The sequence below is a fragment of the Mastacembelus armatus genome, chromosome 5 (genome assembly GCF_900324485.2).
Source record: "Mastacembelus armatus chromosome 5, fMasArm1.2, whole genome shotgun sequence".
Lineage (NCBI taxonomy): Eukaryota > Metazoa > Chordata > Actinopteri > Synbranchiformes > Mastacembelidae > Mastacembelus > Mastacembelus armatus.
In genome coordinates, this window is record NC_046637.1 from 9,540,637 (window position 1) to 9,558,149 (window position 17,513).

General features: G+C 39.1%; 2 protein-coding genes across 3 annotated transcripts; one reads left to right on the forward strand and one right to left on the reverse strand.

Annotated features, from left to right (window-relative positions):
* The first annotated feature begins 1,626 nt into the window (after positions 1-1,626).
* tarbp2 (TAR (HIV) RNA binding protein 2) lies at positions 1,627-6,359 on the forward strand. Of its 2 annotated transcripts, XM_026307989.2 has the most exons (7): positions 1,627-1,851; positions 2,970-3,326; positions 3,599-3,668; positions 3,850-3,967; positions 4,403-4,530; positions 4,776-4,971; positions 5,215-6,359. In XM_026307989.2, the coding sequence occupies exons 1-7, from the start codon at positions 1,799-1,801 to the stop codon at positions 5,370-5,372; spliced, it is 1,080 nt and encodes a 359-aa protein (XP_026163774.1). In that variant the 5' UTR covers positions 1,627-1,798; the 3' UTR covers positions 5,373-6,359. The 2 variants fall into 2 exon arrangements, with proteins under 2 accessions (XP_026163774.1, XP_026163776.1); XM_026307991.2 differs by lacking the exon at positions 1,627-1,851 and having other exon boundaries at positions 3,077-3,151; positions 5,215-6,356.
* Positions 6,360-6,486: 127 nt separating this feature from the next.
* Positions 6,487-16,441, reverse strand: LOC113130977 (protein ITPRID2). The gene is given in 13 exon segments (XM_074933672.1): positions 6,487-6,921; positions 7,400-7,475; positions 7,752-8,409; positions 8,411-8,945; positions 9,096-9,304; positions 9,600-9,695; positions 9,899-9,940; positions 10,345-10,384; positions 11,008-11,061; positions 11,722-11,762; positions 14,067-14,109; positions 14,510-14,712; positions 16,028-16,441. Coding segments are annotated over 12 exon segments (2,031 nt in total). The 5' UTR covers positions 14,655-14,712; positions 16,028-16,441; the 3' UTR covers positions 6,487-6,829.
* Between the last annotated feature and the right edge of the window lie 1,072 nt (positions 16,442-17,513).

Here is a 17,513-nt window from a genome sequence, read left to right on the forward strand (position 1 = left end):
GCATTCATACAGCGCCATGCTTGAAGATATCTAGTGATGATTTTGGCAAACAGTGAACCACACGTGCACCAAGCCAAGACAGGGAAAAGGAAAGTGTGTTTGTGGATTTAAGTGTCTATGTGTGCATATATTTTTGATGAAGTATATTGTAACTGCTAAGGCTATTCATTTCTGATCTCAATCAATCAGTAATTTAACCTCTGGCTCAATAATAAGAACACTATTACATTATCACATTATAGGTCAATAAATTAGGTCCTTCCACTGACAAATACAAGCCTGGAGAACAAGGCATATTAACGCTTTAAGTATGAATAATGAGCAGGAGGGGTATTCTCTGGTCACAGATAAATCATGGGGCTTTGATTGTAGGTTTGGGATTTCAAACGGGAGTCAAGTTTACTCATTGTCATTGCCTGTTCACTTTGTGTTGCATTTGGCAAAATGCGCTCATCCGCACTGACACACTGATGCCAATGAATGAAGCCATCACAATCCAAGCTCCAGTGGCCAGCAGGGGTTTACGAGCAAACCATCATGGGATTAATTGTCCGGCCACAGATATAAAGTCAATGATAGAAAGGTGGAAAAATATTTTATGGAAGTGCTGCTACATCGGTTAGGCAAGAGGTTCTGAACTTGTGGGTTCAAAAGATTTTAAGGGTCTGCATGATTCCTGTGGGTATTCACCCAGGGACTGAAACTAAACAGAGACACTGAACCCACATTAGTAGAGCTGTCTGTAATGTTTTTTGCTTAAGCATCTCTATATACCACACATGCTCCAAGTTCAAAGTTTAGTCAGAGCAAATAGTCTAATAGACTAGATAGGGCTGTTTTCAGCATGTTGGCTTATTGGCTGAGCTTTTGTTTTTACACTGGACTGCACCACTTTGACTCAGACTGTTGTTTACACCTGGAACTGTCATATGTATGTATATATGTATTTATTTAGTATTTTTAATCATTTGGTTTTGTTGAACTTTGAGTAGACTCACTCCAGTCCACCACTTTTAACTACTCACATTTCCCATGTTTCTATGCTAGGAAATAGTGTAGATGACAGGTGACAGGCAACCCAAGGGCCCAAAGCAGAGGATGGTCAGCTGGGCAGATCACTGACTGACTGTCGCCCTCTTCTGGCTCACTTTAGTTATAACAAACGATTTTACAGACTCGGAGTGCAAGAAAAAGTGGTAAATGCTCTTGAAATGCTCTAGTCTGTAATTTTATGAAAACTAAGGAGTCTCCTATTTCAGCTGTGGGAGGATTACTTACTCACACGCTGAAGAAAACCAGGATTAGGTTACAAAACAAAACTGGCACTTCTATTTTTGTGGTACTGTTTGGTACACTGCAGCAGCAACTGTACATTTTGTACATTACATTTTTAGCTGAAGCTATATATTATGTATAAGTTACCTCTGTATGAATAAGTTACCTCAACATTATGACAGTGGCACTTTTTAATATCACTAGTGTCTTAAGTGTATTAGGTTACACGGGAGCGGCAATTTGTACTTTCTGCCTCGTGTTTCCCGGTGTTTCCCGGTGTAGAAAACGAAGTGACCCACATTTTTATCGGACCAATGAGAATTCGAGCTCCATCCTACGTCATATCTGTGCTCCTAAATGGACTTGGGTTTTTTCTGTCGGAATTGGGGAGCTGCTTTGCTCTTCACGTCCTTATCTGAACATCTGTCTGGAAAAATACCGTCTAATGAAAGCACAGTGTCCGCTTTGGTTGGGGGGGATTTGCCATCCGAAACAGACCGGCTCTGTCTGTGTGAAATAGGGAATGAACGACGAGACAGCATCGGACAGCTGGAAGAGAAACTCCGGGTGCTCCAGGTGAAGCTAAGCTAAAATAGCGCTGTAGCTAGCTGGCTGGGGTCGGTGTGGAAAATTGGGTTGTTCATTATCATTAATATATTTATAGTTATCATTATTAGAAGTATTATAATTGTTATTATTGTTATTTGTAGTAGTATTAGCGAAGCTGGAGAGACCTAGAGACCTACAGGTGCTGTGAGACACTGCTCTGTCGTCATATATGTAGCTGTATAAATATATTGTACATTTTTAAAAGTTTACGTTTCTAGAGATCAGGAAGAAGTCCAAGCTCTAAGCAATTCTCTGTTATAATTATAATTGTAGTCTAGCAAACTGTTGCATCCTGTCACCCTGTGTTTACAGACGTGTGCAAACCACTTTGCCCTCATAAAGTTAGTTTCTTTGTGCAGGTTTAGTGGTTATTTGGAGATGGGTTCAACTTCACAATGAGGGTTTTTGAATTTGTGTAGCTTGGACAATGTTTGTGAAGAGTCACAAGTTAGAAGCATTCAAAATCGTTTGTAATTTAGATGAACTGACCTGGGATTTAGGTAAGTTTCAATTTTAGTGGATTCCTTTTATCGTTACAAAGAATATAGTCATAGGAAATATGGAGGTGAAGGGCATCCTGGGAGTTAATTGTTGCGTCTGGGACTCATTACCCTCTGATGACCTGGCTCTGTGGTGGGAGAAACCAGCAGCCAGGGATCAACGGGCATTAATCTGAGTGAGCAGACAACAAGTGGGAAGCAAAGCAGGAGAGCTCTCAGTAAGGAAAGAGCTCTGGAGATGGAAACGAGCTTCTGCACGAGAAAGAGTGGCTGTGGGGGAACAAACTGCTGGGCAGCTGGAGAAATAAGCTGCCAAGAGTGAGAAGGAAAACCTATCTTCCTGAATTTAAATAAAAGGACTTTTGAACTGTCATTAACGTGTCTGTGTGTGTCGGCGGGCCACAGAGGAACCCATAGTGGCAGGAAACATGTCACAGTAAACAAAAGGGCATAAACACACATTTGAGTTATAGTTGTGTGAAGGTCTATAATTGTGACACTGCTTCTTGTAATTTTCTCTAACATGCTGTAGTCAATACTCAACTATCTTATGTTTATGTGTTTTTTTTTTTTTTTTTCATTTAGTATTGATCAAATGCTGGCTGTGAATCCCGGAAAGACCCCCATCAGTCTGCTGCAGGAGTATGGAACGCGGATAGGCAAGACCCCAGTGTATGACCTGCTGAAGGCCGAGGGACAGGCCCACCAGCCCAACTTCACGTTCCGTGTCTCCGTTGGAGAGATCAGCTGCACCGGCCAAGGGCCCAGTAAGAAGGCAGCCAAGCACAAAGCAGCTGAGGCTGCTCTGAAGATGCTTAAGGGAGGCCTTGGAGGTCCTGCTGGGGTTGGTGTTGGTGTTGGTGTTGGCGTTGGCGTTGGTGTTGGCGTTGGCGTTGGCGTAGACGGATTTATTGGGGTTGACATATCTACTGATGGAGACAAGTCAGTTTGCTATTTTTTGTTTTTGTTTTTTTGTTTGTTTTTTTGCATTTCTGTTTATTCCATAGTTAAAATGCTACATTGGAAAAAAATCTGTGGATTTTGCTTCAACTGTTAGCCAGTACAGTGTAGCATCTCAGAATGCTGTGTATATTTATTGGTTTGTCATAAGACAGACAACACCTGGCTAATAAGTAAAATGTCTCAACATTGATCAAATGCAAGAGGTTTCTGTGGTTTTATTCTAAGGTTGTTTTATTTCATCTTCTTTACAGCTCCCAGTCAGAGATGAAGACCTCAGGCAGTTCTCAGCAGTCTGAATGTAACCCCGTGGGGGCTCTGCAGGTGATTCAACTAAAAAAAAAAACTATTGTAGTTAACGTTCTGTTTAGTTGTTTAACTGTAATAGGTGCAGTGTTTAATTAGTGCTTCCTTCAGTTTGTATTATTAACAATATGTCTATATTTTACGTTTCATGCCTTTTTGTTTTTTTGTTGTTTTAAATAAAATTTGTCTGTATTCTCAGGAATTGGTGGTGCAGAAAGGATGGCGTTTGCCAGAGTACACAGTCACCCAGGAGTCTGGTCCAGCACATCGCAAAGAGTTCACCATGACCTGCAGAGTTGAGAGATTTGTGGAAATTGGTAAAATGCAAAATGTTTGATTCTCTGGACATGCGTGCGTTGTGGGTATGCTGTGTGTGTGTGTGTGTGTGTGTGTGTGTGTGTGTGTGTGTGTGTGTGCGCGCGCGCGCGTGTGTGCGCAGGTGTGATTCCCTGGTGTAGATCAAGTCCACTTCTCATTATGTTTACATTTTTCTAACCTGCTGTGAAAACAAAAATACCAGATTAAGTTGGTTGACTTACTTACTACTTACAGCTAACATTTGCCTCTAATAGATGCAAATATTACAGTCCCATTGCATTACAAGAGGAGCATTGCATTGCTGTCTGTAAGAGGAGCAAACACTTCGGTTGGTAATACTTATCTAAGGCTGTGGTAATTATTAAGTTAGACTTATCAGCACTCTGTGATCATTACTTGTGTAACATTACTTGTAATTTCCTGTTCCTTTCCAGGAAGTGGTACATCCAAGAAGCTGGCCAAGAGAAACGCAGCAGCTAAGATGTTATCTCGTATACATGACGTCCCAGTAGACCTGAGGACCAGCAATGATGCTGACACAGAAGATGACACGTTTGCTATGGTGAGAAACAAAAAGAAATAAACCTTCAGAAAATAGTGGAACACTGCATAACATGTAACTGAAACCCAAGTACTTTATATGTTCCCTTAATAGGCAAATAGGGGATTTACATTAAATAATGTTTTTCTTATTCACACATGTTATGCATAGGTTGTGCACCAGATGTACCATTAGTCCTTTTTGGACTCAAAAGTCTTGCTGGCAGTGTTTAACTGTTATGAACTTCATCTCTCTGGCACACACAGCACATGGGGGGCAGAGCTGAAACTGGCAAAAGTAAAGGCTTCAGCTGCACGTGGGATTCCCTCCGTAACTCTGCTGGAGAGAAAATCCTTCAGCTCCGCAGCCACCCTCTGGGAATCCCCTCTGACTCCAACTTCTGCTCTTTGCTAAGTGACCTGTCTGCTGAGCAGCGCTTTGACATTAGTTACCTGGATCTAGGTGAGTTCACTAACAGTTGCATTTGAATTTGGAAATGACCGGCTGCATGCTAGCATGGTGGATGTCGGTGAAATGGCACTGAGATGCATCATCACCTACTGTTCAGAGTATCAATGGTTGGTGATGATGACCTGTTGTAGTCAAAATCTAGTTCAATTCTGCTGCTGAAGCAAACGATAGGCAAAAGGAAACCAAGATTTTGGACTCAATAGTTTCTCACGTTCTTGTTCTTTCTTGTTTCAGAGGAACGCAGTCTGAGCGGTCTTTGCCAGTGTCTAGTGGAGCTGTCCACACAGCCGGTCACAGTGTGCCACGGCTTTGCACCGAGCATAGATGGCGCTCGAGCCAACGCAGCCCACAATGCATTGCAGTACCTCAAAATCATGGCTGGAGGGAAGTGATGTCATTTTCCTCCTCATAGACTTGAACTCACCACCATACAATGCCACGATAAATTTCCACTTTGGACGATGAAGGCACTTTTGTAATGAGCTGAAATAACATGAATTACCTCAACCTGCTATATATGCTCCCTTGACGTTTTGCATATTGGCCCCGAATTATTTTAAAATGCCTTTTTATTGTTTGTTTTCTTGTTATCCATACACAGCATATTTTCCTAAAATGCAAAGTTAGAAAAGTCTTAAACTTTAACTGGTGTCTTTGTCATGAGTTCCAAAATAGATGAAGATAAATTTTAATCCAAGAAATGGTGCGAAAGGGGTTTTTCAAAATCGGGTTGTGGAATCAATTATTGGTGCTTTGTTTAATAACCACTGTTTTGGGTGTAAAATTCCAGCCATGCTGATGAAATGTGGCGCGAAAGAGACTTTGCTGAATAATTACCAGAGTATAATTATAATTATAACTTTAAAAGACTAACTCTTCTAAAGATGGGTTTGTATGAGTCTTGAAAATGTGGCTTTTTGTTGTATGGAAATTTGAACCATTTGCCTCTGTGATGTAATGTTCAGCCTTGACATATTTCCCCCTTTTTTAAAAATCATGTTTAGTTTGAAATTCCCCATGTCGTATTTGAACATTTTAGAAACACCTAACACATTAGTAGCTTCTGTGTAAGAAAAAAAAAAAAGGCTTCCTCTTTGGGCTACAAGACATACACTGAGTCTTCTTATTAAGCATTTCGCTGTAATTAATAGATGATTAAGAAGAACTTTACCTTTGACTTTATTTGACTTTAAATATCATAGACCAGACAAATAAACCTACAACATATTCTTAAGTGATGTTTCAATGCTTCTTAATTCTTAAATACTTCAATACTACACTCAGCTGACATAAGTATTGAAAATAGTAAATGGGTTTGCACTATTTAAAGAAAATGTCCTTTGCACAATGCAAACTGACCATATTTCTGTACATCAACTCCCACTGGTTCCTAAAATATTGAGGTTTTTAGTGAATTTTAGGTACTGACATTTGAAAACTTGTGATAATGTCTTTGTGATGATAGTAAAAAAAAAAAAAATCAATGAACTAAATGTTCCAATAAAGCATTTTTGTAAAGTTTACTGCAAACTGTTGTTTTCATAAATATAAATATGCTGCCGCACCAGTTTGACTTCCCAATCTACTCAAATATGATCTACATGTTATTTCATCAAAACCTTTGAACAGCTTCATGTGTACTTATTTGTAATATCCTGTATCCAGTATTAGCATTGGGGTGAAATATATATATTTTTTGCATATGACCAAGTCTCTTCTGTACCATGACATTTTGATCTGTTGCAGGCACTTCCAAAATCATTAGTCGTACGAACACAAATCTTAGTGCAAGAGGAGGAAAAGGTCCACAGATGAGAAAATTATTTGAATGTTGTCCACGGGGTCTCTGTCATCTGCCATGTCTGTCTGATGAGGGGCTGACTTCTTCGTCTGCATAGCCGCTGCTGTCTGACTGTATGCTGTCACCCCGGACTACTTCACCTACACGAGGACACAAGTACAGTGAGGTACAAACTCCATGCGCTGTATGGCACTGCACAAATACAGCTGCAGTTTGACCTGAATTGACGCACAATGGCACAGTATGTTCAAAGTGACAGTACAATACACCTGCATAGCAACCTGTATATACTCATGTGCCTGTCAGTCTGAAACTTCCCTTTCCTGATAAATTTGCTTCATGGTCAACACGTCTACCCTTTTCTACATACAGCTTTCTAAACCATATATTTCTCACACTCACAGTGTCTTCTCTACACCCTGGTTACAATAGCAGTTAAGAGAATTGTCACACATTTATAACCATTAGAAAACTGGTGAAAACTCCCTTTTGTCACTGAAGTTACACAAAACAGCAATTGCTTAGACCATGACCACAGTGTACCCAAGCAAGTTGTAATTAATTATATGGTTTTCCATATTGATGCAAAAAGCACACAGAAATATAAATACCCTGTACCTTTGTATTGTTTTGTGCACAACAATGTTCTTGTAGTTTCAGATTGTCCAAAATCCTCCTCTCCTGCACTGTGCACCTATTGAGAGAAAAAAAACATATGGTTTAACTCTTGAATACTGAAGAAGCAAATGCACAATCAAGGTTTAGCATCTATCATCATCATTGCCCATTGTGTTAGACTATAAGATAAGTTAAACTTTGTATGTATGTAAACATATTCATGAAATACTTTGTGAAATGTTGTGTTTTGTATCTGGAGAAACGGTGCACCTTTCCTTTAATTATCAAACAAAAATATCTATTTCCAATCACTCAAACAGACTGGGCATGTGTAGTACATCTGTTACCGTACCTCTTCCAGTTCAAAAGAATTAACCTGTCGTAGGTTATCGGAGAAGTGCCCCAGGCCCTGATGTGCTGATGGATCCAGGAACTGGCTTATACCTTCCTTAAATGACTCCCCGCATGTCTGCACAGGTGGGATAGTTGAAGAACAGGAAGATGCATTGTCGCCCTCCCAGCCTGTCACAGTGATGCGGTACTGGGTATAGCAGCCACTGGGGGCCAGGACAGAAAGGGAGCTGAATGCATCTGCCTGTCTGGCTTCCCTTGAAGAGGAAGCTTCATTGGTACATGTGTCCTGATTAAGCTTAGAGGTAGGGGTTTGCATATGGGGTGTGTGTGATCCAGGACATGATGTATCTATGCTTTCTGCCTCAGAGGAGATGTGAAGCAAAGTGTTTGTTTTCAGACTGTGTGTGTGTTGACAGCAGAAAAGCTCCTGGTGTACACTCTCGGCTATCTGTGGACAGATTAGATCATGTGTAACCTTGGAAACTGGTTTCAGATCAGCTGTCCTTGTGTCACTTTGAGTTGAACATGAGTCCAGCTTTGGCTGACATGAAAAAGACTGTGCTTCTATTACACTTTCTCCTGACAATGATGATGCTAAAGATGTCCTGGTACTGTGAGTGCAGCTGGCAGGATCTGTTGGTTTGACACTGTTTTCAAGCAGCATCTGCATTTTCTCTGTGTTTACCGCTTTGCATCTCATTTTGACAGATTTTATTTCCATTCTGAAGAATGTCTGTGTCCACCACAGTCTGCTCTGTTTGCCCTTTTTTCCCACCACCACAGGACTGATCACTGTCTGTGACTAACCTAGCTTTCACTGTTGGTTTACTTAAATCATATTTCTCTAATTCCAGTTTCTTAGTTGCTCCATGTTTGACCTTGTCGTGGAGTATACACACAACATCAGGCAAACTGGCCCTTTTCCTGGGGGAGGGCTGCGGAGAGGTGGATTCTGACCCACGAGGAGAGCCTGTATAGAGGCACATCTTGGAAACAGTGTCCTTCAGCCTGTCAACCGGAGAACGTGGTTCGCTGCGAATGCTGCTCCTGAAGCGCTCCATCCTCTCCACTGGAGATGAGAAGGTAAATTCTGGTGTGGCCAGTTTCTGAAGAGGGGTCCGGGATACATGCGAATAGAGGGAGTAGAAAGCGTTGGCCATTGCTGTGAGCACCTGGACTTGTCTGAAACGACCTGTGTAAAGAATCAAATGTAAATTAATAAAGGCATGTGGATCTTATGCGTTACATTTTAGACTTATTTCACCTCATCATGCATTAAAGATATTAAACAATTCACATGACAAAGTTATGGCAGAAAGATTTAATAATTCCATGGTCTTACTAGCAAGAGAGAGGCTGGGGTCTTCCTCTCGTATCCTGCGTATCTGTGAGTCCAGGAAGAGGCGGAAGTTGATGCCATTAGCATTAGAGGGGAAGGTTAAGAAGCGAGAAGGGATGCGAACAGTGACCTGTGGCTCATCGCAGCCAAAACCCAGGTCGTACAGTGTCTCCTCTGCATCCTCTGAACACATCTGCAGAACCTCTGATATACTGGTGCACAGGAAGAGAGAAAATTGGTATTGAAGTAAGTAGAACATTTTTAAAATAAAGTTAGTGTGAAAACACTGAAACAATACAATAAGGATTAAATAGGGTTAAATAGAATAGATAGAATAATACGGTATATAGGCTACTGCATTTCAGGTAGTAGTAAGCATGAAAAAAGAAATAATGTGGGGAAACTGGCTTAGATAGCTGCATCTTTTCAAACAGGTCATTTAAGACAAAAAAACAGGGTTGTCAGACCTTCAGAATAATAATTTTTAAACTAGCACTGAAGCCTCACGTTGATGTGGTTTTACAGGTGGAAGAAGAGAGGCAGCTGGAGGCCATGCTGTGGCCCAAGTTCAGTGACGGCAGATATAGAGCAGAACGAGGGGTACTGTGGGCAAAACGTGATAGAAGATAGTAATGATAAAGTAACCTTAAGCATCAGTCTTATCATTTATACAAAACATGTGGTTATCCTTATGGATGTCATTTGAAAATTTAAAAACATCCTCTGTAGAAAATTTGTTATAAAAATGACTTGATTATGAGTTGTTCACTATTCACTTTAAGATAAAGAAGAGGTTGAATACTGACCTGCTAGTGAGTCCGCTGTGTTGTTTGGAGGACAAATGTGAGCTGTCATTTTCAGCAGTCCAAAAATAAATAAATAAACAAATAAAGATTTATTTAGTATTGATGTAGTAAATTCAGAAACTCTCATGCCTTATATATATTCTCCTATAAGTACTTCACCAAGTGATAAATCAAACTTGTTTACACATCTGCAACATTTCAGTAGAAAGCTGGCCAGTGTGCAGGGGTGTGAACAGGATCTGACGAAATACCAGTAAGAACACTCATATGTCTCTAGATCTGACTGCATTATGAGAGATGACAATTTCTAACCTAAAAGAACTGCATTTGGTGGAAAATAGGAAATTGGATAATTATTAGCTAATATTCACTAAAGTAATAGTACTCATTGTTTCCTATTGCTGTTTCACTGATGCTGCAAACAGAAAATTACAGTTTCTACTCACCCAGCTTCAGATATAATATCTTCATCGTTTAATGCAGAAGCTGAAACAAATAATGAAAAATGAATTTGTTGCTTTGCATCTGGATGCAGGTTCCATAGGTAATTTGCAAAACTGCCTCTATCCAAATTCAGTATGTGTGTGTGTGTGCGTGCATGTGTGTGTGTGTTTGCTAGGTTACTGTGATATGAATCTGGATTTACATCACAGCACTTGTGCACCCAGCATCACTTTGCAGCCAGTTAAACAGCTGTCAACTTTTAGCAGGTTATCACCCAGAGATCAAATCATTTCATGATTGTCATTGTTTATGTAAAGGTAAACTTATATAAAAAGAGTATTGCTATTACATTAAATACATTTTAGTTTTGTCATTTAGATTTTAAAATAAACAGTTACTTTGTCCTTACAATAACAACTAATTTTCTTCTCTGATGTAAGTACGGTATGTGTGACCCTGATGAGGCTAAATAGTTGTGCTTTTAGTAGCATTCATAAAAAAATATACATATATTAAAAAAACAAAGACCTTTTATGAGTATTAACATTTGCATATTTAACTAAAAGGCACATTCTATGCAAAATACTTCCCATTCTGAAACAATACTTGGTGTGTGTGTGTGCGTGTTTGTGTGTCGGTGGGTAGTTGTGCATTTACTGTATTACCATCAGCACCAAGACTCAGGTCATCATCAAAGTTGTTGGCTTTGAGCACAGACTCTGCAGAAAGGACACAAAATCATTAATGGTTGCGCACACATATATTCATATCTGAGAGTATGGAAATTAACCAAGTACATTTACTGAAGTGCTGTACTTATACATCGGAGGCACATTTACTTTACTTGAGTAACATCATTTCATGCCGTTTGATACCTTTTCTCTTCCACATTTATGCTACAGTACTGTACTTTTTAAACTACATTTATTTGACAACTTTATATACTAACTGAGCTCACATACAAAATATATGACAAACTTTGTATCACCAATATGATACACTATTAAAGGTTAAACTACGCAACAGAATAAATCCAACTACTACTACATACAGAAAATGCTACTAACAAGCCAATAATATATTATGCATTAATATAATGCTCACAGGGGCTGATGTTCTGAAACATAAGCTCGTTTACTTTAGATACTTTAGGTGCATTTTGCTAATAACACTTCTACAGCACTTAAAGTGTCAGTTTCAATTCCACACAGTAATGGTGTATTTATATATTGCAGTAATGCATCCTTCACCAATGCAGATGTGCACGGACCGAGTTGAAAGCACAAAAACAGCAGTAAATGATATAAGTGCACCACAGATTTCTAAATTAAATTACAAATTCGTCTCCGTGACAAAGCTTTGTTTCAGTTCATACTCACCAAAACTCAGCTGGCCACTGTTCTCTGAGCGGGCCTCTGATCTGTAAGACACATTCAAATATTTATTGCGCACACACAAATGCACAAATATCTGTTTTTATGCATGCTGCTATCAAAAAAGTTCCTGCGTTCGCACGCTATCTGACATATATGCAGTGAGAATTACTCTCTAATCAGCTCTCCTCAGGCGGCTGGTGTCTGTCAACTTCCTCCTGTACAAATGTGCGTATGCTGAGTAAGATTACAGTTAACACCTCCAAACCCATTTGGTATTTATCATGTCAAGTTCTCAGAACGTGTAGAGTGTACAGAAAGTATTCAGACTTTGTAAGTATTCAGTATTAAATTCTTTTTTCTCATTAATCTACACTCAGTGCAGTGAAAACAGAATTTTAGAAATGTCTGTAAATGTATTAAAAATGAAAAACCGACTCATCACATTTACATTAGTATTCAGACCCTTTCCCCAGTACTTAATTGATGCACCTTTGGCAGCAATTGCAGCTTGCTTGGATTTGGGGATTTTCTGACATTCTTCTTTGCAAATCCTCTCAAGCTCGGTCAGCCATTTTCAGGTCTCGCCAGAGATGTTCAACAGGGTTCAAATCAGGGTTCTGGCTGGGCCACTCTAAGACATTCACAGAGTTGTCCCTAAGCCACTCCTGTGTTATCTTGGCTGTATGCTTAGGATTGTTGTCATGTTGGAAGCTGAACCTTCGGCCCAGTCTGAGGTTCTGAGCACTGGAGAACAGGTTTTCATTGAGTTTATCTCTGTACTTTGCCCCATTCATCTTTCACTCAACCCTGACCAGTATCCCAGTCCATGCTGCTGAAAAACACCCCCACAGCTTGATGCTGCCACCACCATGCCTCACTGTTGGCATGGCATTGAGCAGCTGATAAGGCGCCTGGTTTTCTCCAGATATAAAAGTTTAGAACTGAGGCCAAACAGTTCAATCTTGGTTTCATCAGACAAGAGAATCTTGTTCCTCAAAGTCTGAGAGTCGTTCAGTCACCTCTCTTACTAAAGCCCTTCTCCCATGATTGTTCAATTTGGCTGGGTGACCAGATCTTGGTTGTGCCAAACTTCTTCAATTTGAGTATTACGGAGGCCACTGTGCTCCTGGGAACCTTTAGTGCAGCCTTCCCCAGCTCTGGGCCTATCAACAATGTGTCTCTGAGCTCTGCAGGCAGTTCTTTTCACCTCATTGCTAAAATTCTGTTTTTACTTTGTCATTATGTGGCACTGAGTGTAGATTAATGAAAAACAAATTATTATTATTTTAAACAATTGTAGTATAACAAAATTGAAAAAAGTGAATGGGGTCTGAATACATTCTGAATGCACTGTAAAACCATCACACTATTCATTTATGAGAGCCATTAGACTGTTTAATAGTAATTGTTGATATGTTAGTTATGCTATTTTATGTTATATGTTATTAACTGAGTGCCTTTATCTGTTAATTATATTTTCAAATTTTATATTTTATAGTGAAATCTCTATGTTAAAGTTAATATAAGAGCTGCAGGACAATCTGAATTTCCCCCATGGGGGATGAATAAAGTATGTCTGTCTGTCTGTCTGTCTGTCTGTCTGTCTGTCTGTCTGTCTGTCTGTCTGTCTGTCTGTCTGTCTGTCTGTCTGTCTGTCTGTCTGTCTGTCTGTCTGTCTATCTATCTTACTATACTGTCTTTCCTTTTACTGCCTTTCTTAGTGTAAGGAGCCAGTTAGATGCTGTCACACTTCCTCATTGACTACCACCATTGCAGCTATCATTGGAATGTCTCTGTGTGCTGATAATATTCTTTCAATCAGTTTCATAACAGGAACAAGGAACCATTGTTACCTACTAGTTTAACTTTGGTTTCTCTAAACTACAAAAAAATGTTTCATAAAGTCCTAGGGTAAAGCCTTGTACCTTCTACAGGACTGGAACACTGGTTAAAGTGTCTTCACCTGCATCCTGACAGTAACATTTTATATCATAATTATTGGTGCTATCAAAAGCTGTCTGTATGCATGTCAAGACCTAGACAGCTATTTGCTGTGGCACCCAACAGTGGCAGATCTCCTGAGGGCAAACTCAGGTCATAGCAGTCTGAAAGATGTTTATTTTTCCAATGGAAACATTATAAATGCGTCGTCTAAAGCTGTTGTGGCAAAAACTGCTCTGTGGGTACCTTATCACCTTGTCTTCCTGGAACACATCACTTCAGAGTTTCCACTTTCTACTAACTGTCAGTTTCCAGTGACTGACAGACTATCCTTCAGTCTGGTAGAGTCAGTATTCAAAAAATATCATCTTGTAAACAAAAAAGATTAATAAAGCAAAGTGACTCACCCACACTCCAGGAGCCAGTTTGCAATCTTTCCTGTGAAGCATCCTGTGGAAGTCATACATGTGCAAGACATAATATTATGAGTAGTAAATAAATATCTCTAAAGGTTCTTTTGCTCTAATGTTAAAAAAACATGTATACTGTTTAGTATATACCAATTTTGCTTTGCAAAATTGAAGCCTCTGATTGCATGGAAGAAATCCTATATATTTTCTATTACTAAAAGAAAAAACTGTCCAAGTTTTTATCTGCATCACTTTTCAATTAGCCCATGTCTTTTATATTATGTAGATGTAACAGAGCCAATTGTAGCGATGATAAATTGATCACAAAACCCCACTCCCCATAATCCTAAGCATCATCCCGATCAATTAATTATTTGTTTCATAAACTGTAGATATAGGACAGATGTATGAAAGGATGTTCCACACACTCACACGCTTACCATCAGAAAAGACATCATCGTCTGCAATGGAGGCAGATGGGAGGTTGCACAGCGGCCCTTCGAGGTCCAGTTCCTCCACAGTGGGCCACTGTCGGCTGCTGTTGATCCAGGCTCGCCGCCTCACTGTGGAGGACGGGCTCTCCATTACCTCAGTTCAGAGACAGCTGGGGAGCATGGCGGGACTGAAGCTACAAGGTCAGAGCCTAAGATCAAATACAGAAAATATGTTATAGTTTTCACTGATGTTTGGTTTAGAATGCTAATACTGGTTACGCTTTTCTTGTGAAGTGTTTTGCATTTATAGATTTTAAAACTGCTTTATGACATTAATGTTGATGTTCTTTGCCTTAGCTTATTAACAATATGCTTTCTCATAAACCGTAATCTGACAAGTAGATAAGCCTTTGAAACAGTAGGGTACAATGTGACATTAAACACACTGGCAGTGACAAATTAATCAAAGTGTTTTGCATAGACAGGCAGGCCCTTTACAACTGGTAAAAGAGTCTCTTTATTACTCATTTTAAATAAGGCTTTTTGTCCACAGTATTACTGTGGAATTAATAAAAGATCAATGCTTTTTCATACATGACATTTACTGACAAAGTAAAACCTAAGTGGAAAGCCAAATATCTGGCCACCATATAAATTCATTTGTAACAATGAGCACAACTACATTGCATCAATTCGGGTTTAAAGCCAAGTTCAAGTTTCAGCTGTAATAAGAAAAAAAAAAATTTTAAATAAAATAGTCATTTTTGAGGACCACAGTATGAAATACACAAACTGATCAACACAACATAAAAGCACCAAGATAAAAACATAAAACATCTAAAGTGTATAGCCAAATTAAAACCCTGGTGTAATAAAATACCAGAGTATGTTCTAATAAACTGCATACACCAGTGTATACAGATATAGAGGGTGTACTGTATAGCCTACAGTAGTTAGAAAATGATGCGAGATGGGGAGCGATAAACAAGCAGGTACAAAGTCCATGTGATCTACCCAAATCAAAAGAAACAAACATTTCCTAGGATAAACATAATTTTAATAGATTAGTCAAATCAAACAACTGGTTAGTTTAGAGAAATATCATTTAGAGGACTAGAAAACATAAACGTATAGGAAAAGTGATTTATACTCATGATGATCATAAAGAAAATATACGTTTTGGAAGACATCATGTTTGGTGATTATTAATAAGGCTACAAATTCCATTATATAACATAACCCATATGCACAATGTGACATATTATTCTCTTGTACAATTGAAATCCCTTGTTTGACATTATTATGCTTCCTACTATGTAACCTATTATGTACAGCGCTTTGAGAAAGTTTCTTTTAAAGGCGCTATACAAATAAAATGTATTATTATAAATACTAATAGTTGTCCCCTAAATAAGTTGTCTACAACTGTTAAATAAGGATTTAGCTAAATTTGGGATGTCTATTCTTATAACTTCTCTAAATGCAAAGTAACAAAGAAAGTTCAGAGAATAAAAGCAACTTTACCTTCCCAGACGCAGGTTTCAGTTCGGTGTCAGTGGCGCTCTCTCTCTCTCTCGCTTCCTGTTGTTGCAGGTTTGAGTTATCTGAAACTTACCCGCAGTCTTCAGCAAACTCTTAAACAACATCCAGTCTGTTTCGGTTTGTGTTTTTTATTTTTTTTATGATTCATGCAGAAAAAAAAGGGGGAAAAAACTAATTACAAGTTTCTGGTTATTTGCTCTGCAGCGCTCCGGCCATGCGTCTGGTTGCGTTTGCGTGGATCATCATAGATAGGGGACGGCGTAGGAGCAGACTGGAGGAAGTGACTTTGCATCTCATCTGAAATACAACAGTGTGATCAGCGTGGGACGCAGCTGCGACACATCCTGCAGAAACAAAAGGCTGACAGGCTGAAACGGCTTGCTGGAAATGTCAGAGGTAAAGGGTGACTGCACAACACAAATGATAACCATAAGCCCTGCCTCTCTCCCTCCCTCCCTCCCTCTCTCTCTCTCTCTCTCTCTCTCTCTCTCTGCAGCTGACAGTCATTTTCTCTGGTTCCTTTGTAATGAAGCAGTTTTCAATCCATAAACTTTCAGATAAACTTTATGCTGCTGCTCTTCAGCAAGTCTGCCTTCATAAATGTGGTGGTTACTATTACTTTACTGTACTTTACGTTACTATACTAACTAGCATGCACTTCTAAATTAAGACTTAAATTAGTGATTTTTTTTTTTTTTTTAAAGATTACTTGCATTTGCTATAGTCTTAGTGGAAAGTGACTTTCCCCTTTATTAGCAATTCATTAGCATTATTTCTGCAGAATTATGACTTCTTACTCTTCATCACTGAATCACAAACAGTACTTTTGTTATGCTGCTTTTCAGAGGCAAATATAATGCATTTTACACTCCAAAATTGTGTGTATTGTACTTGTGCAAAATATAATAATTGCATGTTTGTTGTGTTCTTTGTTTTTGTTATTGCCTTATTTTATAATTGTAATAGTTAGTTTGCAGGTAAACATTGTACATACTATTATGCTATGATAGTTTCTATCCAATGGTCAATAAAGTAGGATACTTGTACTGTAAAACTAGAACTACACATAATACTGCGTTTGTAATTATTAATTAATTGTAAAATATAACACTGATGAGGTGTTGTAAGAAGGGATCACTAAATGGATTTTACTGAATTAAACAGTAATTAAAAGTAAATGCAGGGGCCTTTCTGTGTGGAGTTCACATGTTCTCCCAGTGTTGCATGGCTTTTCTCCAGGTACTCTGGTTTCATCTCACAGTCCATAAACATGTATATCAGGTTGATTGGTGACTCTAAATTGCCCATAGGAGTGAGTGTGAGTGTGTGAGGTTGTTTGTCTCTATGTGGCCCTGTGATGGACTGGTGACCTGTCCAGGGTGTACCCCTGCCTTTCACCCAAAAACAGCTGGGATAGGCTCCAGCAGATCCCTGTGACCCTGGTTAGGAATAAGTGGGTATAGATAAT